Source organism: Drosophila erecta, unplaced genomic scaffold, assembly GCF_003286155.1.
Source record: "Drosophila erecta strain 14021-0224.00,06,07 unplaced genomic scaffold, DereRS2 tig00000055-arrow-pilon, whole genome shotgun sequence".
In the NCBI taxonomy this organism is placed as follows: domain Eukaryota; kingdom Metazoa; phylum Arthropoda; class Insecta; order Diptera; family Drosophilidae; genus Drosophila; species Drosophila erecta.
The window spans coordinates 5,520,401-5,542,354 of NW_020825200.1; the positions used below are offsets into that span (position 1 = coordinate 5,520,401).

General features: G+C 43.1%; 4 protein-coding genes across 9 annotated transcripts; 3 read left to right on the plus strand and 1 right to left on the minus strand.

Moving 5' to 3' along the window:
* The first annotated feature begins 5,581 nt into the window (after positions 1–5,581).
* LOC6540625 (probable cytochrome P450 4ac1) lies at positions 5,582–7,985 on the plus strand. The gene is made up of 5 exons (XM_001968748.3): positions 5,582–6,140; positions 6,193–6,396; positions 6,455–6,536; positions 6,593–6,693; positions 6,743–7,985. Exons 1-5 carry the CDS (start codon positions 5,939–5,941, stop codon positions 7,681–7,683), a joined length of 1,530 nt encoding a protein of 509 aa, XP_001968784.1. The 5' UTR covers positions 5,582–5,938; the 3' UTR covers positions 7,684–7,985.
* A 230-nt stretch (positions 7,986–8,215) lies between these two features.
* LOC6540676 (probable cytochrome P450 4ac2) lies at positions 8,216–10,371 on the plus strand. The gene is made up of 5 exons (XM_001968749.3): positions 8,216–8,505; positions 8,564–8,767; positions 8,824–8,905; positions 8,961–9,061; positions 9,281–10,371. The coding sequence occupies exons 1-5, from the start codon at positions 8,301–8,303 to the stop codon at positions 10,222–10,224; spliced, it is 1,536 nt and encodes a 511-aa protein (XP_001968785.2). The 5' UTR covers positions 8,216–8,300; the 3' UTR covers positions 10,225–10,371.
* Positions 10,372–10,406: 35 nt separating this feature from the next.
* On the plus strand, positions 10,407–12,324 carry LOC6540674 (probable cytochrome P450 4ac3). Its single transcript, XM_001968750.3, has 5 exons — positions 10,407–10,664; positions 10,722–10,925; positions 10,976–11,057; positions 11,111–11,211; positions 11,273–12,324. Exons 1-5 carry the CDS (start codon positions 10,463–10,465, stop codon positions 12,211–12,213), a joined length of 1,530 nt encoding a protein of 509 aa, XP_001968786.1. The 5' UTR covers positions 10,407–10,462; the 3' UTR covers positions 12,214–12,324.
* A 2,618-nt stretch (positions 12,325–14,942) lies between these two features.
* Positions 14,943–21,872, minus strand: LOC6540588 (blastoderm-specific protein 25D). Of its 6 annotated transcripts, XM_015159616.2 has the most exons (8): positions 21,216–21,872; positions 20,185–20,426; positions 19,762–19,981; positions 19,531–19,611; positions 17,271–19,032; positions 16,391–16,817; positions 16,216–16,327; positions 14,943–16,155 (listed from the first exon to the last, which is right to left on the minus strand). In XM_015159616.2, the coding sequence occupies exons 1-8, from the start codon at positions 21,469–21,471 to the stop codon at positions 15,905–15,907; spliced, it is 3,351 nt and encodes a 1,116-aa protein (XP_015015102.1). In that variant the 5' UTR covers positions 21,472–21,872; the 3' UTR covers positions 14,943–15,904. The 6 variants fall into 6 exon arrangements, with proteins under 6 accessions (XP_015015102.1, XP_026834579.1, XP_001968787.1 ...); XM_026978778.1 differs by lacking the exon at positions 19,531–19,611 and having other exon boundaries at positions 16,391–16,781; XM_001968751.3 differs by lacking the exon at positions 19,531–19,611.
* Between the last annotated feature and the right edge of the window lie 82 nt (positions 21,873–21,954).

The following is a 21,954-nucleotide window of genomic DNA, read 5'->3' on the forward strand; positions in this document are numbered from 1 at the left end:
TAAAGCAGTATTGAAAATGTTTGTGATAAGCGAACTGCCTTCATCAGTCACGAGATTATTTCCGCAACGAATACTCCCGCCATGTATATCATCTTTAAACTGCTTGGCTGAGATTTAAGTTTAATAAATAATAGCATTCTCCACAAGTTGCCCCATTGTGTGCGCTCTGCTTGGGGCAGTTCCGAGTTGATTCAGTGCATCATAAGCAAGGACAATGTTATTGCCATTGTGCAGCCAATGTGGTCTTTCCTGGGCAACCGAAGTCCCAAGAAGACCGCAATTAAGTGCATATAAATTTCGCAATTTTACGAGCTCCGCTCTTATAAAAAGCTCACTCTATGGCCACAGTTACAGTCACAGCTGCCAAAAGGAGCACCCAAAAGAACTGGGCTCAAAGGCATTAACTGCGCGATTTATGTCCACGTGTTCGAACTGGCGGAAAATATGAGCAAAATACATTCGTGACCGAAATGAGGATGCCCGCTGTTTTTCTATTGCTAATTAGCCGTGACATTGCTTAGCTTCGGGCCATGAACTGTGCAAAAAACTTGTGTAGTCAGTGTTACACATAGGAAAATCTCAGGGACCAAAGGTGTAAGTAACTAAAAATTTAAGTAGTTGATTTCTGTTGGAAAACAGAAACATTCCTTGTTTTGTTTTTTTTTTTTTTTTTTGTGTAAAACCGGATTAAGAACCCTTGGCAAAAACGCCCTTTCAAGAGACTTATCTTAATTTTTGCATTTAATAACCGCATTGCGGCTGAAACGAGCCAGCAAAGTGCCACCGGTCAGTTGGGCAGCGATCGCAACGGGCGGCCATTAAGCTTAATATGGCCAAGTAAATTCTTGGCCAACTATCCGGAGGTGTGAAGAAAAGTGTCGACTTGTTAAGCTGCGGCCACAGCGGGCCCAGACAGATAGCCACCACCTTTGGACGGGATCGCCTGAGTTGCGAGCACATTTCTCGGAAACAACGCGCTCGATTCGTGGAAGCAATAAATAAGGAGGCGGTGGTGGAAAAGGTGGAGGAGGGGGAGGCAGCGGCATTGTCCTTCATGTGTTTCGTGGCGTAATAAATTTTATTTATTTTTTTCCCCCCGCTTTTTTTTTAGCTTTTTTCTGCACAAGGACATGGCGAAAAGGGCCGACGGTCCAACACCACCGCCCTGTCGCACTCAATTAGCGAACGCGAACGCGAGTCGCGCGCGTTTTTGGCGCGGCAAAATCCGTTTGATTTTCTTGGCCAACTTTACGATCGGCGTGCGGTTTTCTTGTTAAGGCAAATTAACTAGACTGGTCTAAAGATTATTCAGCACCCAGCTACTCTATCCTGCTGGCTGTCAACACTCGGCATTGTCTTTGCGAATGAAATCCAGACGAACAATGGCTGCAAAATAATATACAAGTTGCCTATAAAGCGCCTGCTTAAGCTTTGATGGGCTTAGACACATAAACCTCATAATGGTAGCTGCTCTATAAAACAAAATACGTGGCCAAGTGGCATAGAGCTGAAATTAAAAACCCCCTCCCATTCGTGAAAGCCGATTCAATTTGTCGATTCCACCGAAGTCTGTGTACACTTTATGGGCAAGAGCCATTCGAAGCGGTTGTTAAAACGAAATTTGTTTTTTTAATTAGTTCAGGCAGCTAAAATTTAATTAAATTTAAAGTGGAAGCCATACGCAAGCGATGTGTGGCACATAAAATTAATGCAGCCTGATTCATTTCAGAGAAATAATGCAATTTCTTTCAAACGCTCGGAATAAATAAAGCTGGTTAAAAACTGGTTAACCTTTGTCCTTTCTACTTTTCATCTGCACAGATATCAAATTTAGAGAAGTTAGGATGAATTAAAAAATAAATTTATAGGAAATGGTTATCAGTTTGGCAATAAAATATAAAAGCTAGAGGTATTAGCTAGAAAAGGAATTGATTTCTTATCAGAAATAGTAGCTTTTATAGATTTTGCTCTTTGATATGTGTGCAATAGTTGTACTATATTAGTTGTACTATAAATTTTAGTACCTACAGATGTCTAGCCATCTCCAATAAAAAGCGCACACTATCTGCGCGCTATGAAGTGTATAAATTGATCACGCAAATATTTTTGATATTCATATTTAAATCGCTTTAAAATCGCATCAAAGTCGAATGACCACCAATTGAAGTGCTTCGATACCATTCCGCTTTCAATTCGGATCGTCGCAGATGGTCGGCGCATAAACTTGGTTGTTTATGGGCCTAAGCAGCTTTGGCTTTCCTGGCTGAGTAACTCCGCCGATCGTGCCCCGGTTTGGTGCCTCCGCATCTTGGCCTGGTCTGCGTGACCAGGTCTTTTCAGCCATTGGCCATCGGCCATCGGCGGTGTCTAATCCATGGCAATTAATTACATCGTTACACGCGCTGCCGCCAAACAACTTAATACAACATAAATAATTGTCAAAATGCTCGGCCACAGACGCGCGAATTAGTCTTCATTATGTCAATAAATCTTGGCCAATTGCCACACCGGATCATGCAACATCCAAACGGGAGTCAATATATCTTAATGCACCTGTCCCACGCCGAAATGGAAACCAAAGCTGGAACTTGTCCAATTTTCTATTCGACTGACTATACTTTCATGGCGGTAAGGAAACACAATTGTAAAATGGTTTTTGATAATCCAAAAACAAATTATTTTCAAGAGATCGTAGGGGAGTAAACGAAATCAAGTGAATGCATTCATCTCGCAGGCAATTTTCAACAGAATATCCATTTAAAATTATCATTTTTTTAATCGAAGGGGAAATGCCAATCGCCTTATTGATCGACTGTTCAGTTTTTACAGGGACATACTATATAAGAAGTGGACACCAAAGTTGGTCTATGGCCGTCGCAAAAGATGATTATGGTCATGACAACTTAATGACGAACGCAGCTCGGCATGGGAACCCGATCCGATCCGTTGCGATCCCAAAAGCGAGCCCTCGTCGTCTGGAAACCCCTCAAGTTGCACGGTGACCGAAAAACGAGACTGGCAAATTTGCATAAAAATCAGTGGAGTATATTGCCCGGATTCCCCGCCTCCTCCAGGTGACATTAACAAGCCACAAAAAAGGAAGCAGCAGCCACTGTGATACGACCAAATTTTAATTAAAAGTTTAGTGGAGCGAGAGACACACGCCAACGACAACGCCAAAATACACAGCAGCAACATCCACACCAAAAGCAACCCGAGAACAACACTGCACAGTGGTTCAAACCACATTTTGGAGTCACTTTTACACAAAATATGTCCGTACTCTGGGGATCTAAAAACAGAAGGCAAAGATCATAGCATAAAGTGGATATTTTGAAGACCTAATTATTGATCTGTTAAAAAGTAATTTCAAAGCAGAGGAATCTAAGATTTGGTTGCAAAACGTGAGCCTTTTGACCCATTGTACATCGACCGCAAGAGCAGCATCGGCAAGCTGAGATCTTTGGGGCACTGCGACCGCAAAAGGTTGCTGGGGCAGAATGCCGTGCAACAAGTGTCAGGCCGTGCAACATGGCTAACAAGCGTCGCCTGTTCGTCGCCGGCATCGTTCGCTGTCAGCCCATACACGCCAAACAAAAAAAGGAAATATCACGGAAAAAAGATACATACACACGAAGGACGAGGTGTTAAAGTAAATATGCAAGCGCTTACAACAAATTTTACATGCTGGTGCCATAATTGAAAAATCATGTTGCCGCACAGCAAATGTTGCCGCGACCGCGCAACATGTTGCTACATGACTTTGTGCTTAGCCAGAAATGCAGCGAGTAAGGTCAGCGCTAAAAACATGAATATATTGGCTAAAAAGAGGCTGGAAAATGGTGCAAAATGTGGTGTACTAAGGCCGGAAGAATGCGGCTGAAAGGTGTGGTTTTTATTTCTCAAAAAGTAAGACAAATAAGGCCGTTAGCCTTAGCATATACAAAGTAATAAAGCGCCTGTTTACTTTTAATGATATTGCCAGTGCCTTATAAGCAACTTTGGTGCAGGTGCCTGAGGGTTCTCAGCTCGCAAGTAACTCGGAATTTGTTATCTTAGCGATTGCCTCAAGCGGCTTGCGGATGTGCAACGCCCCTAAAGGGATAACTCTGCTTTGGCTCAGAATTTTGCTTCGGGAATTGCCCTTAGAGAATCGCCAGCCACGCCGCGAATCACGTACGTAAATAAATAAATACGCAGGCGTATGGCCGTATGTTTGTGTACTCACGCCGCAGCGGAAGCTGCAACAGTAGCGGCAGCAGCATTCAACGCAGCAGCGGTTGTAACAACAAACAAGCAAACAAACATTCAAGCCGCCACCGCAATGGTTGTTGCTCATTGTTGGTTTTGGTTTTGGTTTTTGTGGCCAATGCCGCCGCTGCAATTGCCACTGATCGCGTCGATTCAATTAGTAATTCTAAAAAGGCGGCAAGCAACGTCTCTTGCATCTTAATGAGCAGCAACAGTTGATGTTGCTCCTGTGGCAGCAGCAACACATGCAGCATGTTGCCGCCGCAATAACATTTGTTCATAACAACAAGAAACGGAGAGACAGGGCCAGTTTTTCCGTCCAATTGTGCCGGCACAGCACTTTTCATGCCCAAATGCAGTTTGTGATTGCTGCTGCGACTGTGGCAGTAGTTGCTGCTGCTGCATTGACTATTTTTGTCATCCAGGTCCACGCACTGGTCGTGCAGCATGTTTGCGCGTTCATCTCCGGCTCCTGCCATTTCCACAGAAAATGTAATTACTGTGATTTAATTTTTTTCCACATTTACTTCTATTGCAGCCGAGGCTGCACTTGGTCAGGTTGCAACTGCAACTGTGGCATTGCCATTTCTGCGCGCGCATTGCAAACTTGGCTCAAATTAATTCCTCAAGCCCAAATGCGATCTGGCCAAGCTGCAGCTGATCAAACTTTAATCAATGCGGCATTTTGATGCGACATTGCCTATTTCCTTTTTTTTCTGCAGCCACTTCCATAGTTGGAACGATGGGAAAATATGCCGCTCGGCCTGGGAGGAAATTTGCCAAGAAATTGTTATTAATCTGGAATGGTCATAGGGGGGATTTGAAACGATCGTAAGCCAGTTTCAACTATTTCAAATGCTCCTCTAACAATTTCAATATCTGCCAAGTGCTTCAATTAATTAGTATGCCTCTTGATAGGAGGCAGCAGGTTGGTGGATAATACCATTCATTTTTAGCAGCTCATGAAGGTTTGAATTTAATGAGTATACTTTATCAGCAGCTAAACAAATTCAAACTGCATTTTGATCTCATTGTTTAAACATTTCCTGTGTATACTTATAGGCACTAATTATTATTGAGGCCAACAAAAGTAAAACCATAACGCTTTGAATTCGATAGCATGACATTATAGCTTACATGCATTAGCCAGCAATTAGTTTCAATTCTGACAGTCTAAGAGGTTTACGTGCTGTATTGTAATAAACAAATGAGGGTTTCACTTTTGAATGAGTTAAGCAATTATTTTATTTAAGACTGTTTTTGTTGACACAACTAAGTGCTTTAGTAACGACCATTTAACGATCGTAACTGACCCTTGACGCATTTATAATCGCGAGTAATACCACAACCTTGCAGATTAAGATAACCATTTAACACCGACCATCCAACTCTGTTAGATCAAGCTTAAAATGTGGGGATGATGCACAATACAGTCATAACTATACATTATAGCAAATTCCAGTATAAGTATCAAACTAATCTGGCTGAGCACAGTAACTATAGTTGCGAGAATCCAACCGTATAATTCACTGATAACAGAAAGCTGTTTTGACATTGTTATTGTTTTAAACAGTACTAGTATACTACATACAATTGATTATGATTATTGAGGCTTGATGATATGACAAAGCTCAGTGGGTAGTGAAATTGCCTCTAGAACGGATCGACCGGAGAATTTTGCGACGACATGTGGATCGCCCTGCTGGGGACCCCGATTTTGTTGGCGGTCCTGGCGCTTCTTCTAAAACAAATTAACAAAACCTACTTTATACTTTCATTATCGAAACGAGTGCGAACCGAGGATGGCAGTCCGTTGGAGAGCAAAGTGGCCATAATACCGGGAAAAACGCGATTTGGCAATAACTTGGATATTCTCAACTTTACGCCGTGTTCGTAATGTACTCATAAGGTTTATAACTACTTTTTACTGTTTTATTGCAGCCAGTGTTTTTAATTTTGTGCGAGAGTCCACCGCCAAGGCCAAGGGTCAGAACTATCTGTGGCATTTTCTATATGCACCCATGTATAATGTGGTTAGGCCCGAGGAAGCTGAAGAGATATTCCAGAGCACCAAACTGATAACCAAGAATGTGGTTTACGAACTGATTAGACCGTTTCTGGGAGACGGACTGCTGATAAGCACAGGTGAGTGACCCAGTTTTAATTGGATTATTAACTTTACTAATTATACGTTGATTTCAAGATCACAAATGGCACTCCAGACGAAAGGCTTTAACGCCGGCCTTCCACTTCAATGTCCTGCAGACCTTCTTGGGTGTTTTCAAGTAAGTTTGAATTAACCATTCCTTATTGGCATTGCCAAAGTATACGCTTATTTCAGGGAAGAGTGCAAAAAGTTTCTGGACGTTTTAGAGACACATTTAGACGCTGAACTGGAGCTTAACCACGTTATTCCACCATTCACTTTGAATAATATATGCGGTGAGCTGCCTGACGTGATCATATTTAAACTAAACCATACCCTTTACAGAAACTGCTCTGGGTGTAAAACTGGATGACATGTCGGAGGGCAACGAGTATAGAAAGGCCATCCATGCCATCGAGGAAGTTCTAATTCAACGCGTGTGCAATCCGCTTATGTACTACAATTGGTATTTCTTCCTTTACGGCGACTACAGAAAGCATGTGCACAACCTGCGGATAGTTCACGACTTCTCAAGTCGCATTATCGAACGCAAAAGGCAGCAATTCCGGCAGAAGCAACTTGGAGAAGTGGATGAATTCGGCAGGAAGCAGCGATACGCCATGCTGGATACCCTGTTAGCAGCCGAAGCAGAGGGTCAGATCGATCACCAGGGTATCTGCGATGAGGTCAATACCTTCATGTTCGAGGGATACGATACCACCTCCACGTGCCTAATATTCACCCTGCTGATGCTGGCCCTCCATGAGGATGTGCAGAAGAAGTGCTATGAGGAGGTGGAAGGTCTTCCCGAGGACAGCGACGACATCAGTGTGTTTCAGTTCAACGAGCTAGTCTACTTGGAGTGCGTGATCAAGGAATCGCTGAGGATGTTTCCATCCGTCCCATTTATTGGGCGCCAATGTGTGGAGGAGTGTGTGGTGAATGGAATGGTGATGCCAAAGGACACACAGATCAGCATCCACATATACGACATCATGAGGGATCCGCGTCATTTCCCGAAACCAGATCTCTTCCAGCCCGAGCGTTTTCTCGCAGAGAACACTGTGAATCGCCATCCCTTTGCCTTTGTGCCTTTTAGTGCAGGCCAGCGGAATTGCATTGGCCAGAAGTTTGCCATTCTGGAGATGAAGGTGCTCCTGGCCGCTGTGGTCAGGAACTTTAGGCTTCTGCCCGCCACTCAGTTGGAGGATCTTACTTTTGAGAACGGAATTGTACTGCGCACGCAGCAGAATATCAAAGTGAAGCTATCGAAAAGGGTCAAGTGAGGAATATTTCTTAGTGTTATTTAGGGGAAAACTGTTTGAAAAGAGCTTTTATTTGTAATACGGTTATAGAGACAAAGAAACCGGTAATACTGTTACAACTCTGAAAAGAACGATCGCTTGTCGAATACACCCAAACGTACTATTATTTTATATATTGGATAAAGCAGATCCTAACATGTTATTAATTTAATTAGCTCGTTCGCCACAATCACGAACGTTTAAATTAATTGCTGGCTGTCTTTTATATAGAGGATACTTACATTTTTTTACAATAAATCTTCAAAGCTGCATTGTAAAACTACCGACAACTTTATACTTTATTATGGCGAAGAAACGGTTTAGAACTCTCATTAAAGCTTACGTAAAAAAAAATCCAATAAATATCATAAATTTCAAAAAATGTGTTATGCAAGACTAGTTGGATTGGCACTATTAGCAATTCAGTATACCCATTAATTGCATGGCGCATGGGAACTTGCTTTATACAAAGTAAGTATTGATTTTACAAAACTCAATTAGTCGATCACTGAGTTTTAATCAGCATCTGCCATTTACAGATCAGAGCTTAATCTGAAAGGTACTGGTACCTCTAGCCGGAATATTATTAAAACGTAGCAATGATTTTTGAAGTCCTGTTTTCCGCTCCACTTGTGATTTTCCTCTTTTACAAGCTGTGGGCTCATTTGAACAAGACTTATTTCATTCTAAGTCTGTGTAAACGCATTCGCCCAGAAGACGGTAGTTTGTTGGAAAGCAAAATTTACGTAACGCCAACCAAAACCCGATTTGGAAACAACTTTGACCTCGTGAACTTTACATCTGGTAAGTAAGACCAAATCAACACTAAAACCATATTTACGCCGTTTGAAATATTTTTCAGAAAGCATTTTTAACTTCGTGAGAGATGCCTCGGTCCAGGCGAAAGGTCGAAACTATCTCTGGTACTTTTTCCGTGCACCCATGTACAATGTAGTTCGTGCCGAGGAAGCCGAGGAAATATTCCAAAGTCCCAAGCTAATCACCAAAAATATGATCTACGATCTTTTGAAACCCTTTTTAGGCGAAGGACTGCTGACTAGCACAGGTATGTTAAGTGTTTAATCTTACAACGTTTTTTTAAGGATTCCTAACCCAATGTAGATCAGAAATGGCACTCTAGAAGAAAAGCCCTGACTCCCGCTTTCCATTTCAATGTATTGCAGTCTTTTCTGACCATATTCAAGTGAGTCTACACAATAATAAATGTTGGTTAAGTTGCAAGCACAATCGCCTTTCAGGGAAGAGTGCAATAAGCTTGTGAAAGTCCTGCATCAAGGTGTGGATAAGGAGTTGGAGCTGAATCAGGTTATTCCTCAGTTCACGTTAAACAATGTTTGCGGTAAGTCCAAATACACCCATTAATTGATATCGCCGGATTATATATTCACGCGATTGTATAGCTCATGATGACCAGCAAATAAAGAAATTACTCTCTATATCATTATCAATGAACTAAATGCGCAACGTTAGGACTTATCAATTATATATATAGCTGCAATTTTCACTGGCGGTTTATTCAAGAATGCAGAGAATTTTTATGTGAATAATATAATTGCAGAAACCGCACTGGGAGTAAAACTAGATGACATGACGGAGGGTATTCGATATCGCAAGTCGATTCACGCCATTGAAGAAGTGATGCAGCAGCGCTTATGCAACCCGTTTTTCTATAACATTGTGTATTTCTATCTATTCGGTGACTATCGCAAGCAGGTGAATAATTTGAAAATAGCCCACGAGTTCTCCAGTAACATCATAGAGAAAAGGAGGAGTCTTTTCAAGAGCAAAGATCTCGGACAAAAGGATGAATTTGGTAAGAGGCAGCGATACGCCATGCTAGATACCCTGTTAGCAGCCGAAGCAGAGGGTCAGATCGATCACCAGGGTATCTGCGATGAAGTCAATACCTTCATGTTCGAGGGATACGATACCACCTCCACGTGTCTAATATTCACCCTGCTCATGCTGGCTCTCCACGAGGATGTTCAACATCGTTGCTACGAGGAGATCAAATACCTTCCCGAGGATAGCGATGATATCAGTGTGTTCCAGTTTAATGAACTGGTCTATATGGAGTGCGTGATCAAGGAATCTCTCCGGCTGTTTCCTTCGGTGCCTACCATTGGACGTCGGTGCGTGGAGGAGGGTGTGGTCAACGGATTAATCATGCCAAAGGATACCCAAATCAACATTCACATCTATGAAATCATGAGGGATCCCCGGCATTTTGCGAACCCAAAAATGTTTCAACCGGATCGATTCCTTTCGGAGAACACCGTGAATCGCCATCCCTTCGCTTTTGTGCCGTTTAGTGCAGGACAACGGAATTGCATTGGTCAAAAGTTCGCAATCCTAGAGATAAAAGTTCTTCTGGCAGCGGTCATCAGGAACTTTAAGATATTACCTGTTACTCTTCTCGACGACCTTACTTTTGAAAATGGAATTGTGCTGCGTACAAAGCAAAATGTTAAGGTTAAACTGGTGCATCGGGAAAATAAGTGAACCTATAGAACCTAGACTATACAGCAGTTCTACTTTTGTACATTCCGTGGAGCCCAGCAGTTTGAACTATAAAATTTTATTATAACAGAACGTCAAAACACAATTACTAGAAATTAACCATGAAATTAAATATTCCGATAACAAAGAGCTTTTTCATTGGCCTTCTCATTTCGCTGGGTATGCCTTAACTCAGTGGGTTTTGAAGTTCGCAGTAGTACGGTTCACCAAAGCCTACAAAATGTGGATCGCTCTACTTGGGTCTTCACTTTTGATTGGTGCCCTTTGGCTCATGCTGAGACAACTTAATAAAACTTACTTTATTCTGTCATTATGTAAACGAGTGCGAACAGCGGATGGCAGCCCATTGGGCAGAAAAGTGTTCGTAATTCCCGGAAAAACGCGATTTGGCAACAATTTGGATTTACTAAATTTAACGCCAGGTATGGATTGAAATTAAGTGTTATAACTGTACATATAATTATTGATATTTATTACAGCTACTATTTTCAACTATATACGAGAGTGCACTGCCAAAGCCAATGGACAAAATTATCTATGGTACTTCTTGTTTGCTCCAGAATATAATATAGTTCGTGCCGAAGACGCTGAAGAAATATTTCAGAGCACCAAAATTACTACCAAGAATATGGCTTATGAATTGATAAGGCCATTTTTGGGAGACGGGCTGCTGATAAGCACAGGTGAATATACGTATATAATCATAAATATATAATAATTCCATATCTTTTAGATCGAAAATGGCACTCAAGAAGAAAAACTTTGACCCCTGCTTTTCATTTTAATATTCTGCAGTCTTTTCTCTCTATTTTTAAGTGAGTGATAGTGGAACTATTAACTATTGAAATTATCATTGCTTTTATTTCAGAGAGGAGAGCAAGAAGTTTATCAAAATAGTGGACAAAAACGTGGGCTGCGAGCTTGAACTTAACCAGATTATTCCACAGTTTACTCTAAACAATATTTGCGGCAAGATTGATCATCTAGTTATAAAATATTATTATATTACTAACTACAAATTATTTTATAGAAACGGCCCTGGGCGTAAAACTGGATGACATGTCGGAAGGAAACGAGTATAGAAAGGCCATCCACGACTTTGAAATAGTTTACAATGAGCGCATGTGCAATCCGCTGATGTACTACAATTGGTACTTCTTCCTTTTCGGAGATTATCAAAAGCTTTCCAAGATACTGCGTACAATTCACGGCTTCTCGAGCGGTATCATCCAACGGAAAAGGCAGCAATTCAAGCAGAAACAACTTGGAGAAGTTGATGAAGTTGGCAAGAAGCAGCGATACGCCATGCTGGATACCCTTTTGGCAGCTGAGGCGGAGGGCAAGATCGATCATCAAGGAATCTGTGATGAGGTCAATACCTTTATGTTCGGGGGATACGATACCACATCAACCAGTCTAATATTTACACTGCTCTTGTTGGCTCTGCATGAGGATGTCCAACAGCGGTGCTACGAAGAGATACAAAACCTTCCCGAAGACATCGACGAAATCAGTATGTTCCAGTTCAACGAACTGATCCATTTAGAGAGTGTCATCAAGGAATCGCTGAGGATGTTCCCCTCAGCTCCCATCATAGGCCGAAAATGTACGGAGGAAAGTGTGATGAATGGTTTAGTCCTACCAAAGAATTCCCAGATTAGCATCCACATATACGACATCATGAGAGACCCACGCCATTTCCCGAAACCAAATCAGTTCCTGCCTGAGCGTTTTCTGCCAGAGAACGCTGCGAATCGCCATCCCTTCGCATTTGTGCCCTTCAGTGCAGGCCCAAGGAATTGCATAGGTCAGAAGTTCGGCATCCTGGAGATGAAGGTGCTCCTGGCAGCGGTCATTAGGAACTTCAAACTACTGCCCGCCACTCGATTGGAGGAGCTCACTTTAGAGAACGGAATTGTACTGCGCACTCAGCAGAACATTAAAGTGAAATTTGAAGCAAGAGCGAAGTAGTGAATAATAAATTCAAAATGGTTTTACTGTGTAAAGTAAGTAATCTTCATATTCGGTGTTCTACAAATAATTGAATGTACTTCATCATGACAGCCGAAAAGTAGGCTATAAAATGTGAAATATTGGTTGAAGTAAAAAATATGTAGAAATGGTACAAATATGTAAAATAAGTTCAGAAACAAGCATACATACATATGTATGTGCTAAATTGAAAAATGTGTTTATATTGTAATAGGTTTCATTAGTATCCCAAAACTCTTGAGTTAAACAAAAACTGCTTCTCGCGCTGAGGATAAACAATGCAACATAAGTATAGAATATGAAAAAAAACAAAATTTAATACTATAAACATAAATGTTTTCATAGAACCTCTCTGTTAACGGAGTGCAATGCAATGTTCTACCGCTGTTATCAAACATGTTTCTACCGTAAACAATGTAATTGTCTATAATTATTTATAGAACCGATACAAAATCAGATGCACTTGCAGAAATTATTTAGTCTAGTCTCGTTTCCAATTGGCAAAGATATGAACATCCAATAAGAATTACACTGTAACGCCTGTTGCTGAGAGGATTTAGTACTTGACATAAACAAAAGTACATATATAAACAAAGCTGCCACACATGGATTCCAATTATTTACACAAGCAATATTTTCGATATTATATGGTTTAAACAATTCAGCGGAAGGTGTCCTTAACATTTGTCACCACATACTTAATGGTCTTGAGCACGTAATTAATGATTTTTCCTGCTTCGATTTGAGGGTCGACTTCAGAGGCCTTGATTACAATATGGTTTCGCCAAGAAAATGCCTAATTAAATTATATATTTCCATTCTGCGCATCGAATAACAAAACAAACCGCACACACACACAAAGTCACATGCACTGGCAGTGCATCAAACACACACACAATCGCGCGCATCATTGAAAACTCTTGTATTTTGCAGCTTTCCAGGAATTCTGTATAATTGCATTAATGTTTACTCACTACAACGCACACTCACCAGTTGTTAAATGCACTAGAACCACATTTATACCGAAAACTAACAAAAAACAAAACATTTTATCCCAATTCGCGTTAACAGTACAAATAAACTTTAACAGCGCGTGCCCGATAGAGCTGGAAGAAACATCGACGTATTATCGATACTCCGATAGCGTCAACTTCTTGAACATCGATTACTTAAACTATTAAATATAGAAAGACTAATAACGGATATAAATATCATATATTGTCAAATATCTCCCTTCCGTATCTGGCAATACTATACATAATTTGAAAGGTCTTGACATAACCTACAAAACGACGCTATGCATGATAAGTTTGGATATTGCGATCAACAGTTATAGACGTGTGGACATGGAGTTCACTAACGCCGAAATTCGCGCTATTTTAAAGTTTTCCTTCGTTAAAGGCAAATCCGCTAGAGAAACGTTCCGTGAGATTAATTGTGTTTTGGGGGATGGTACTCTATCACTTCGAACCGCGGAGGAATGGTTTCGACGATTCAGAGCCGGTGAAAACGACACCATGGATAAGCCAGCCGGCGGAAGACCTGTGACGACAAATACCGATCAAATCATGGAATACATCGAGTTAGACCGGCATGTGGCATCTCGTGACATCGCCCAGGAGATGGGAGTTAGTCACCAAACCATTTTAAACCATCTGCACAAGGCTGGATACAAAAAAAAGCTTGATGGTTGGGTGCCGCATGATCTGACACAAAAAAACCTTCTGGACCGAATCAACGCCTGCGATATGCTGCTGAAACGGAACGAACTCGACCCATTCTTGAAGCGGATGGTGACTGGCGACGAAAAATGGATCACATACGACAATATCAAGCGAAAACGGTCGTCGTCGGAGGCCGGTGAATCGTCCCAAACAGTGGCCAAGCCGGTATTGCCGGTCAGGAAGGTTTTGCTGTGTGTTTGGTGGGATTGGAAGGGAATCATCCACTATGAGCTGCTCCCATATGGCCAGACGCTTAATTCTACCATCTACGGCGAACAACTGGACCGCTTGAAGCAGGCGATCGACCAGAAGCGTCCAGAATTGGACAACAGGAAGGGTGTAGTGTTCTACCAGGACAACGCCAGACCACACACTTCGTTGATGACTCGTCAGAAGCTACGGGAGCTCGGATGGGAGGTTTTATCGCATCCACCATATAGCCCGGACATAGCGCCAAGTGATTACCACCTGTTCCTGTCCATGGCGAATGCCCTTGGTGTTGTAAAGTTGAACTCAGAAGAGGCTTGTGAAAAGTGGCTGTCCGATTTCTTCGCAAATAAGAAGAGGGGCTTCTACAAGGAAGGTATTATGAAGTTGCCGTCTAGATGGAAACAGATTATCGAACAAAACGGCGCATATTTGAACTAAATCCGATCACTGTAACACTTTTTATAAAGCATTGAATAAAGAGCAAAAAAGCGGAGCCAGTCGGGATTCCGTTGGGAGATATTTGACAAGCTATTATATCGAAATTTAACTTCTTAATAAAATTGTAACGTACATTTGTAAGCAATAAACGAAGTTCTTGCTGTTTTAATTTTATGACCACAACTTAAGACTAGATTTAAAATGGTTAAACACGTTATAAGTCTTTGAAATTTAATAAGATAGGATTACATACAATACAAAAACATTATTAATCAATATATTTATATGCCCCCATATTTTAAAATATTATTAATAATAAAAACAATTTATCACAAGTTGGTTTTATAAATAATTGTATATTTGGTTTTTTTTTTTGTATTATTTTTTTATACTTTTAAAAAGTAAACTTCTATTTTGATCGAAAGTATTGATTTAAGCACTGATTACACAAAATCGTGTGATTGATAAACTAAGTTGAGGTTTTTTTCTTTACATATAAGTCGAGTGAGTTATGGGGACGAATAAACGTTTAACAAAAGATCGCGTTCGCAAAAGCAATATTGAAGAGTATTGGCTAACTTAAATCGCAATTTAAATACATAGATTCGTGTGTATGGTTACAGCTTTACAGGTCTTTTGTCGTTACATATTACATCAATATCATAGATCATCTTTTACGCTCATTTTCATTTTCTCTATCAATAAATTTAACAACAATTCCGATGCATTTGATTGGGCACGTGATAAACATTGATAAACGTGCTCGCCTACTCAGACGCATAACAAATTTAAAATACTGTTTCTTCTAATATAATTAATATACGATAACTGTTTCAGTAGTCAATTAGTAAGATCAACATTGCAGTGAGACATGCACGAACATATATTACGTGGATACTTCTTCGTAAATGTCCAATCGAATGTATGCCTTTAGCTCGTGTAAATAGTTTATCCATTCGTATTAGTTAGTCGATTACTAGATGTGTTACAAATTGGTACACTAGTGTGGATTGTTCCTCATTTGCGCGTGGGTGAGTTTAAGTTTAGATTATAGTCACTGTAGTTATTGCTGCGGTGCTCTCGTGTCGAACAACATGGATTCACATTCATTCACAAAAACGCAACGTACGAATACGACGAGTATGCAAACTTAATCTACCGAGTGTTGTATATGATTAAACATTCATAACGATCTATGGGTAGGTGCATGTTCGATGTCTGCTGATGCTGAGCACCTATCCTCAGGTTGTCTTTTTCATATTTAACTATAAGCTATATCCGTTTGCCGGTGGGGCAAACTAAGGCATGCCGGGCAGTCCGCCGCCCACAAGTCGCTGTTGCTGCTGCTGCTGATGAATCAGGTTCACCCTAGCTCGCTGCTGCTCCAACCGCTGCACTGTGGCCGTCAGATGGGAGTTCTCCACATAGAGGTCCTTCACCAGGATGTCGGCACTCTGCAGTCGCTGTGTCTGATCCGCCAGCAAAACACCCTGTGTTTCGATTCGGCTGTGCAGATCGTTGAGCTCCACTTGATGCTGCCGCCAGGATTCTAGTGAAGACATATACATTAGGAAATGTCCTTGGTCAGCATGACGTTTCTTCAACTTACGCTGCATCAGGGACTCGGTGTATTGCTGCTGCTGCTTGATGACATTCTGCAGATGGCGATTTCGCAGCTCCAATTGGTTCAGTCGCTGCTGAAGCGTTGGATGCGTGGTTCGCTAATGATGGGTAACCAAATTGGATTAATAAATATGCCTCGATAAACAAAATCCACTGCTCACCGCATATGCCTTCTCGAGAACGGGTCGCGCCTCCTGCAACTGCTGCAGTTCCATGACCAGACCGTCCCGCTGCAGGCTCAAATCCTTGATCTGCTCCTTGAGCGACAGCTCGAAGAACTTAAGGCGCTTCAGTTCCTCCTTCAGTGCCGACGGACTGCTGCACTTTTCGTGGCTAAGGCAAGACGTTTTACTGTTGGATTCGAAGCTCTTGTTGGACGCCGTCGACGACGTCTCACAATCGGCTATCTCTCCCTCCGATGGAGCAATTTGGGGACTCTGGGCCCTCTTGGGTTTGCTGATCGGAGCTGGAGCGGCATTAGCGCCGGAGGCATTGGTAGTGCCACTATTCGTAGGCGAAGGACCGGACTGAGAGCTTTCGAAGGGTGTTGTGCTGAAGATGGATGTTTCCGAAGTGGTGAGGTTATTGCTGTTTAAGGAGCCATTATATAGGAGTGATTTAAAAAATGAAAACGCCTTTGAACGAATTGTTAAACTAATATTTAGATGCAAAATGAAAACGTGGAATGATATAAATGGGAAAATTAGCCAAATACCAAACAAAAACTGTTCCAGCAGCCAATTTCAATTCATTTCATCGAAAAGGTGCAATTTCTTTTATATAATATAAAATGAAGGCGGTCTTTTTTGAAATCATATATCAATAAATTTCGAAAATGAGGTGAATTTCTTTGTGAATATAAATTATATTTATTAGACAAGCACAAACATACACTTAAAAATATTAAATTAACTTATATTAGACATGGTTAGATGTGAGGAGACAAACTAAAACAAATATACAGGACAAAACAGTGCAAGTTATGAGGAAGACACAGGGATGCTCACACCAAGGACACACAGAGATGCTTCTCATACTCACCGGCTGGCTGTCTTGTGCGATGGTGAGCCTCCGAGCAGTTCGATGGCACTGGCGGTGGCTTCCTCCTTGGAGTCAGCTAGGGATTTCGCCGGCTCCTGGATGGTGCTCTGCAGCCAGAGGTAGCTGATGGGTGAGCTGGCTGGACTTTTTCCCGCCTCGGCACTCAGTTGGGCTACCGATTCCGATGTGAGTTCACAGGCGCCCGTGAGGATCTCGACGCTCTCACCCAATCGCTGTCGCAAATCCTCTATCTCCGATTGCAGAGAACTAATTTCGTGAGCCTTCTCCTCGAGCATTTCAATGGAGCTCGAGCGCAGTTGGGCTGCCTCGGCCTCCAATTCCGAGTACTGCTGCTCCAGCATATCCCGCTCATCAATGGGCGACAATCGGCCATCCTTGCTGAACTGCTCTTCGTACTCGCGCACCTTCTCCATCAGCTCGGTGAACTTCTTGTCGCTCTCGTGCTGCTCATCCTCGTAGATCTGTCGCTCCTTCTCGAACAGCTGCCGCTCTTCGCTGAGTTTCGTTTGCCAGTAGTCCTCGCATTCCTCATAGGCGCGCTGCATTTGCTCGAGACTGGCCTCCAGTTCCTTGGAGCGGCTTTCCGGAGTGAGAGATCTGCCCTCCCTTGCAGCCTTGAGTTCCTTCTCCAACTCAGCCACCCGCTGTCTGAGGCTTGTTAGCTCCTCATCTTGGCTTTGACTTCTTTGGAGCTCAGAGTTTAGAGCCAACCAATCTCCGCTGTTGCTGGCATCACTCTGCTCTCCTTCGGTGCACTTGCGCTGCTTTCCTAGACGAGGGCTCTCCTCTGTGAGGTGTGTTTTGCTTGGCGAATCTCCGCGCCTTTTGGTGGCCGTCGCCGCCGACTCCTGGTCCTCTTGTTTCTCCTGTTTTTCTTGCTTTTTGCCCTTGGTTTTCGATCGAATTAGTTCAACATTTAAGCTCTCGATTTCGATGGTCAGTTCGTCAGTCTTATCACGCAGCTGGGCGTTCTCCATTTGAAGAGCAGCCAGCTTCTCCATTAGCTGGAGCATCTCCTCCTCCTTGTCCTCGCTATGCCTTCCTGGTCGCATTGGACTGTGCTCCGGAGTGCCACTAATGCTGCTCGGCCTGTGGGCCAGTTCCTGATTGAGCTTAATGTTCTGTTCGAGAAGCTCTGTAAGTTGGATGTGAGCCTTCTGCTGCTCCGACTCAAGCTCCAAGTTCTCCGTGCGCACCAGTTCCAGTTCCGTTCTGAGGCGGATCTCCTCCTGCTCTAGCGATTTAAGCTGCGCCTCTAGCTTTCCCGTCATGCTGGTCCAGTGATCGCGGTCATTGCTCATCCGCAGCGTTAGTTCCCTCACCATACTGGCATGTCGCTGCTCCAGCTGCTGCACCTGCTTCTTGGAGCTATCCTCCAGTGAGGCATGCCGCTCATCCACTTCCACGGCCAGCAAAGCCACCCTTTGGTTGGCCGCCTTGTTATCGGCCCTCAGCTTGAGGTTCTCCTCGTGCTGCTGCCTATAGGCAACTCGGTAGTTGCCCAATTCTGCGGCCTGCAGAGCAGCCAGAGCGCGCAGCATATTCGATTGCTCGTGATCGCCGTCCAGGCCACGCATCTCCTCCTCCAACGCCTTGGTTAGCTGTTGCAGGTTCACCTCCTCCTCCTCATCGAAGCCCAGGACGTGAAGTAGGTTGCGAGTGTTGGGAATGCTGGCCAGCTCCCAGGCTTCAATAATGCTATGCACTGAGATCGTCTCCAGCTGCTGAGGCGTCACGGTGTCTGTAAATCATGGCAATTAACAATTAGCGTGGGACGAATGAGATTAGGTTCGCCGTTGTATATACACATTTATTATACATATAGCCCAAGATACCAGGTGGGTGTGGGATTGGGAGTGGGGAAGGGTGTGTGTGTGTATCGATGGTGTAAGCGAAAGCGCCGAAAGTTTACTGTTTCGCTGTATCAAATGGCTTTTCGAAATGGGAAAATCTAGTACTGGTTTGGTGTGATATTTTAAGAGGTAGCAATTAATAAACCAAGATAATGGAACAAATTCCTTCCTAAACGAAATTAATTTATATAAAATCTTGAATTAAACTAACAAATAGTCAGGAATTCACAACTTTACTAGGGGTTGAAAATGTAGGATATGGTGTTATACGAGTAAATAGAATGAAACAATGGTGCGGCTACATAGGGTGCGATTAGAAACCGAATGACTAGGTTGGGGTTTCGGTGGATGTGGGGGTGTTGACAATTGCTTCAGAGCGCACAAACCTTTGCAGCATGACCAACGGCCGCCGTGGTAGCATCTCCAGTGCTCGGACGACGGTGCGGGATTGGCGGCCAGGTGATGGCCTACGTTGTGTACCGACAAGTGTTTTACTTTTATCATTGCTTCAAACGTAATTTTCGCATTTTGGGCTAACAACAACAGAGGGTGGCAGGGACAAGGGGATCGGCTAATCTGGGATAGTTCGGGTTGGTTGCTGGCCAGTGGTAACTTACCCAGGGATTCCACGCTGCTGCTGTGCTGCGCCTGACTCTGGATGGACAGATGTTTCAACTTGGCTGCTGCCGTCGGCGATGTAGCTGCTCCCGTGCTGTTGCTGTTTATCTTCCGGCGTGCTGGCAGTGAAGCACACCGCTTCAGTTTACTACCACTGGTGTGGACGGACCGCAGGCGCCGGCTGCCAGGAAGATCGCTTTGGGACGAGGAACGTTGCACCTGTGGTTAGTGAAAATTAGATGCTTATTGGTGCTCAACTATAACAAACTTATTTAATTTCATAAAGTATTTCGGTACCTAGTGGGGCTCCACTGTACCAGCAATAATTAACGATTAAACAAAATCTGTATACTATGCACTTTTGCATACATAACCAGAAGTTGTATCGCCGCTTCGTACGTGACTTGCCAATCGACGCTCACCTGAACTCCCAGCTCATCGCAGCCATTGAGACTTCGCTGCTTCTCCTGCTGCAGCTGGTCCTCATCCGTATTGTCCGAGTCCGTGACGGATAACTCATAGATACCCTGTTGTGGCCTGGACCGGCGACCGTATTTCTTGGTGCCCACAACGAGTTTGGGTGAAACTTCGCGGTCGGAAGACTCCGGCGGACTCTCAATATATGTGCTGGTCAGCGGCTCATCCGTAATCACCAGTGAACGCTCTGCAAGATTCAATAGATATAGGTTAGTAGAGAACTGAAAGATCTGTATGGATCTTAGGTGACTACCAAAGCGAGCGGCTAGCTTCTCAATGATTGGATCTGCTATCAGGCCGCTGGATTGGCGGTAATACAATCGCGTTCCCATTTCGATTTAGACTAAACTGCCCATCTGAATGAGTCGCGTATTTATACAGGACATCGTAACCAGCTACCTGATTAGGATCATGCCGGATCAGGTAGTCGAGAACAGGGGGAGTCGTAAAAAACTGTCAATTGCATCTATGATTTTATGACCGCCAGCTGCCGCCGTGTTAATCCGCGTGCTGATTATGATATTCGTACCCTAACTTGTCCTAAATTTGCCTAGAAGTTTCCCAAGCAGATAAGCAGGGGTTTGAAGCAGATGTGTATATGCCTTGCAAATTGTTCCAAATTCTGCTTTCTTTTTTAGGGTTTTAAGACTATGGCAGTTAAACAGTAAATGTGGAAAATAAGCAGCAATTAATTTGTATATCCGTCCATTGGCTGCTTGCAATATGTCTATTAGATCAGAGTTTTATTAATAGGGAAACCCATTCGGTCCGAGTCCGTGTCAAAGTTGAATCACTATCTCAAGTGCCTGGCAAAGCCTCCGTGATTATCTGATGTTGCTTGATAGGTAATTAGAGCGCAATTACAGATAAACAGTATGTTGTTTTATGAGAACCTGTCGCGTTAGTTTATAGCAAATATGATATTTATACTATGTAAGCTAATCTATAGCTTGCTCGATTCTTAGTGCTATCTCACCAATAAAACCCGATGACGTCGTGCCATCGAATTCGGAGCCCAGGAAGTTGAGAAGCGCCTCCTTGAACTGGCCAAAGGACACGCCCAGCTGGTGGCTGCCGCCCAGGCTGGCGATCAGTGCGGATCCTTGATCCCGCAGCTCCAGCAGGGAGCAGAGTTTCAGCAGGGACTTCTCGTCCAGAAGTCCGCACTGCGTCTCGCAGCTGCGGAACATTTGGTAGAGCTTCTGCTCGTACGGATCGGCGGAAACCTCCATTATCCGTATCCCGGGGGATTCAGTTTGCTGCCGTTCTAATCGATCTGCTGCTGAATTGCGTTTTCTCTGCGCCTTATTTTTTTCTGGGGGAAAATCCACAAACGCAGTCAGGGGTCGAAAACAAGAAAAAGAGAAATATCGGGGTCTATGTGCGTGGGTGGCAGGGGAATCACGCGTGTTTTTTGGATAGCAGGCCGATTGCGGGGTAACTAATACTACTAATCTATGATATGCACTTCGGAACGCAACATAAACACTCGCGGGTTTGCGGTTTTTTGGGAATAGCGTAATTTCTAGCGAGTTGATAAAAAACAATAATGCAGTAATACCGAGCACCGTGGCGCGCTCTGGTGGCCAGTAAGCGAACTTGCGACGGAGGTGGCACTATCGCAAACTATCGTTTCTATCGCTACACAACTATCTCGTAAATTTTCAATTTATATGATTACAACGATAATAACAAGCTGTATCCAAGAGAGAACG

What these genes read in the sequence shown, in the direction of transcription:
- LOC6540588 (XM_026978776.1), bottom strand. Translation starts at nt 21,471, where the DNA reads ATGGAGGTTTCCGCCGATCCGTACGAGCAGAAGCTCTACCAAATGTTC. An exon ending in CCGTTGGTCATGCTGCAAAG is followed by an intron (nt 19,033 to 19,530) that starts GTTTGTGCGCTC and finishes CATGATTTACAG; the next exon opens with ACACCGTGACGCCTCAGCAG. An exon ending in CACCGAGTCCCTGATGCAGC is followed by an intron (nt 16,156 to 16,215) that starts GTAAGTTGAAGA and finishes TGTCTTCACTAG; the next exon opens with AATCCTGGCGGCAGCATCAA.
- LOC6540676 (XM_001968749.3), top strand. Translation starts at nt 8,301, where the DNA reads ATGATTTTTGAAGTCCTGTTTTCCGCTCCACTTGTGATTTTCCTCTTT. An exon ending in TCTTTTCTGACCATATTCAA is followed by an intron (nt 8,906 to 8,960) that starts GTGAGTCTACAC and finishes ATCGCCTTTCAG; the next exon opens with GGAAGAGTGCAATAAGCTTG. An exon ending in CACGTTAAACAATGTTTGCG is followed by an intron (nt 9,062 to 9,280) that starts GTAAGTCCAAAT and finishes ATATAATTGCAG; the next exon opens with AAACCGCACTGGGAGTAAAA.
- LOC6540625 (XM_001968748.3), top strand. Translation starts at nt 5,939, where the DNA reads ATGTGGATCGCCCTGCTGGGGACCCCGATTTTGTTGGCGGTCCTGGCG. An exon ending in TATTCTCAACTTTACGCCGT is followed by an intron (nt 6,141 to 6,192) that starts GTTCGTAATGTA and finishes GTTTTATTGCAG; the next exon opens with CCAGTGTTTTTAATTTTGTG. An exon ending in CACTTTGAATAATATATGCG is followed by an intron (nt 6,694 to 6,742) that starts GTGAGCTGCCTG and finishes TACCCTTTACAG; the next exon opens with AAACTGCTCTGGGTGTAAAA.
- LOC6540674 (XM_001968750.3), top strand. Translation starts at nt 10,463, where the DNA reads ATGTGGATCGCTCTACTTGGGTCTTCACTTTTGATTGGTGCCCTTTGG. An exon ending in TTTACTAAATTTAACGCCAG is followed by an intron (nt 10,665 to 10,721) that starts GTATGGATTGAA and finishes TATTTATTACAG; the next exon opens with CTACTATTTTCAACTATATA. An exon ending in CGGGCTGCTGATAAGCACAG is followed by an intron (nt 10,926 to 10,975) that starts GTGAATATACGT and finishes CATATCTTTTAG; the next exon opens with ATCGAAAATGGCACTCAAGA.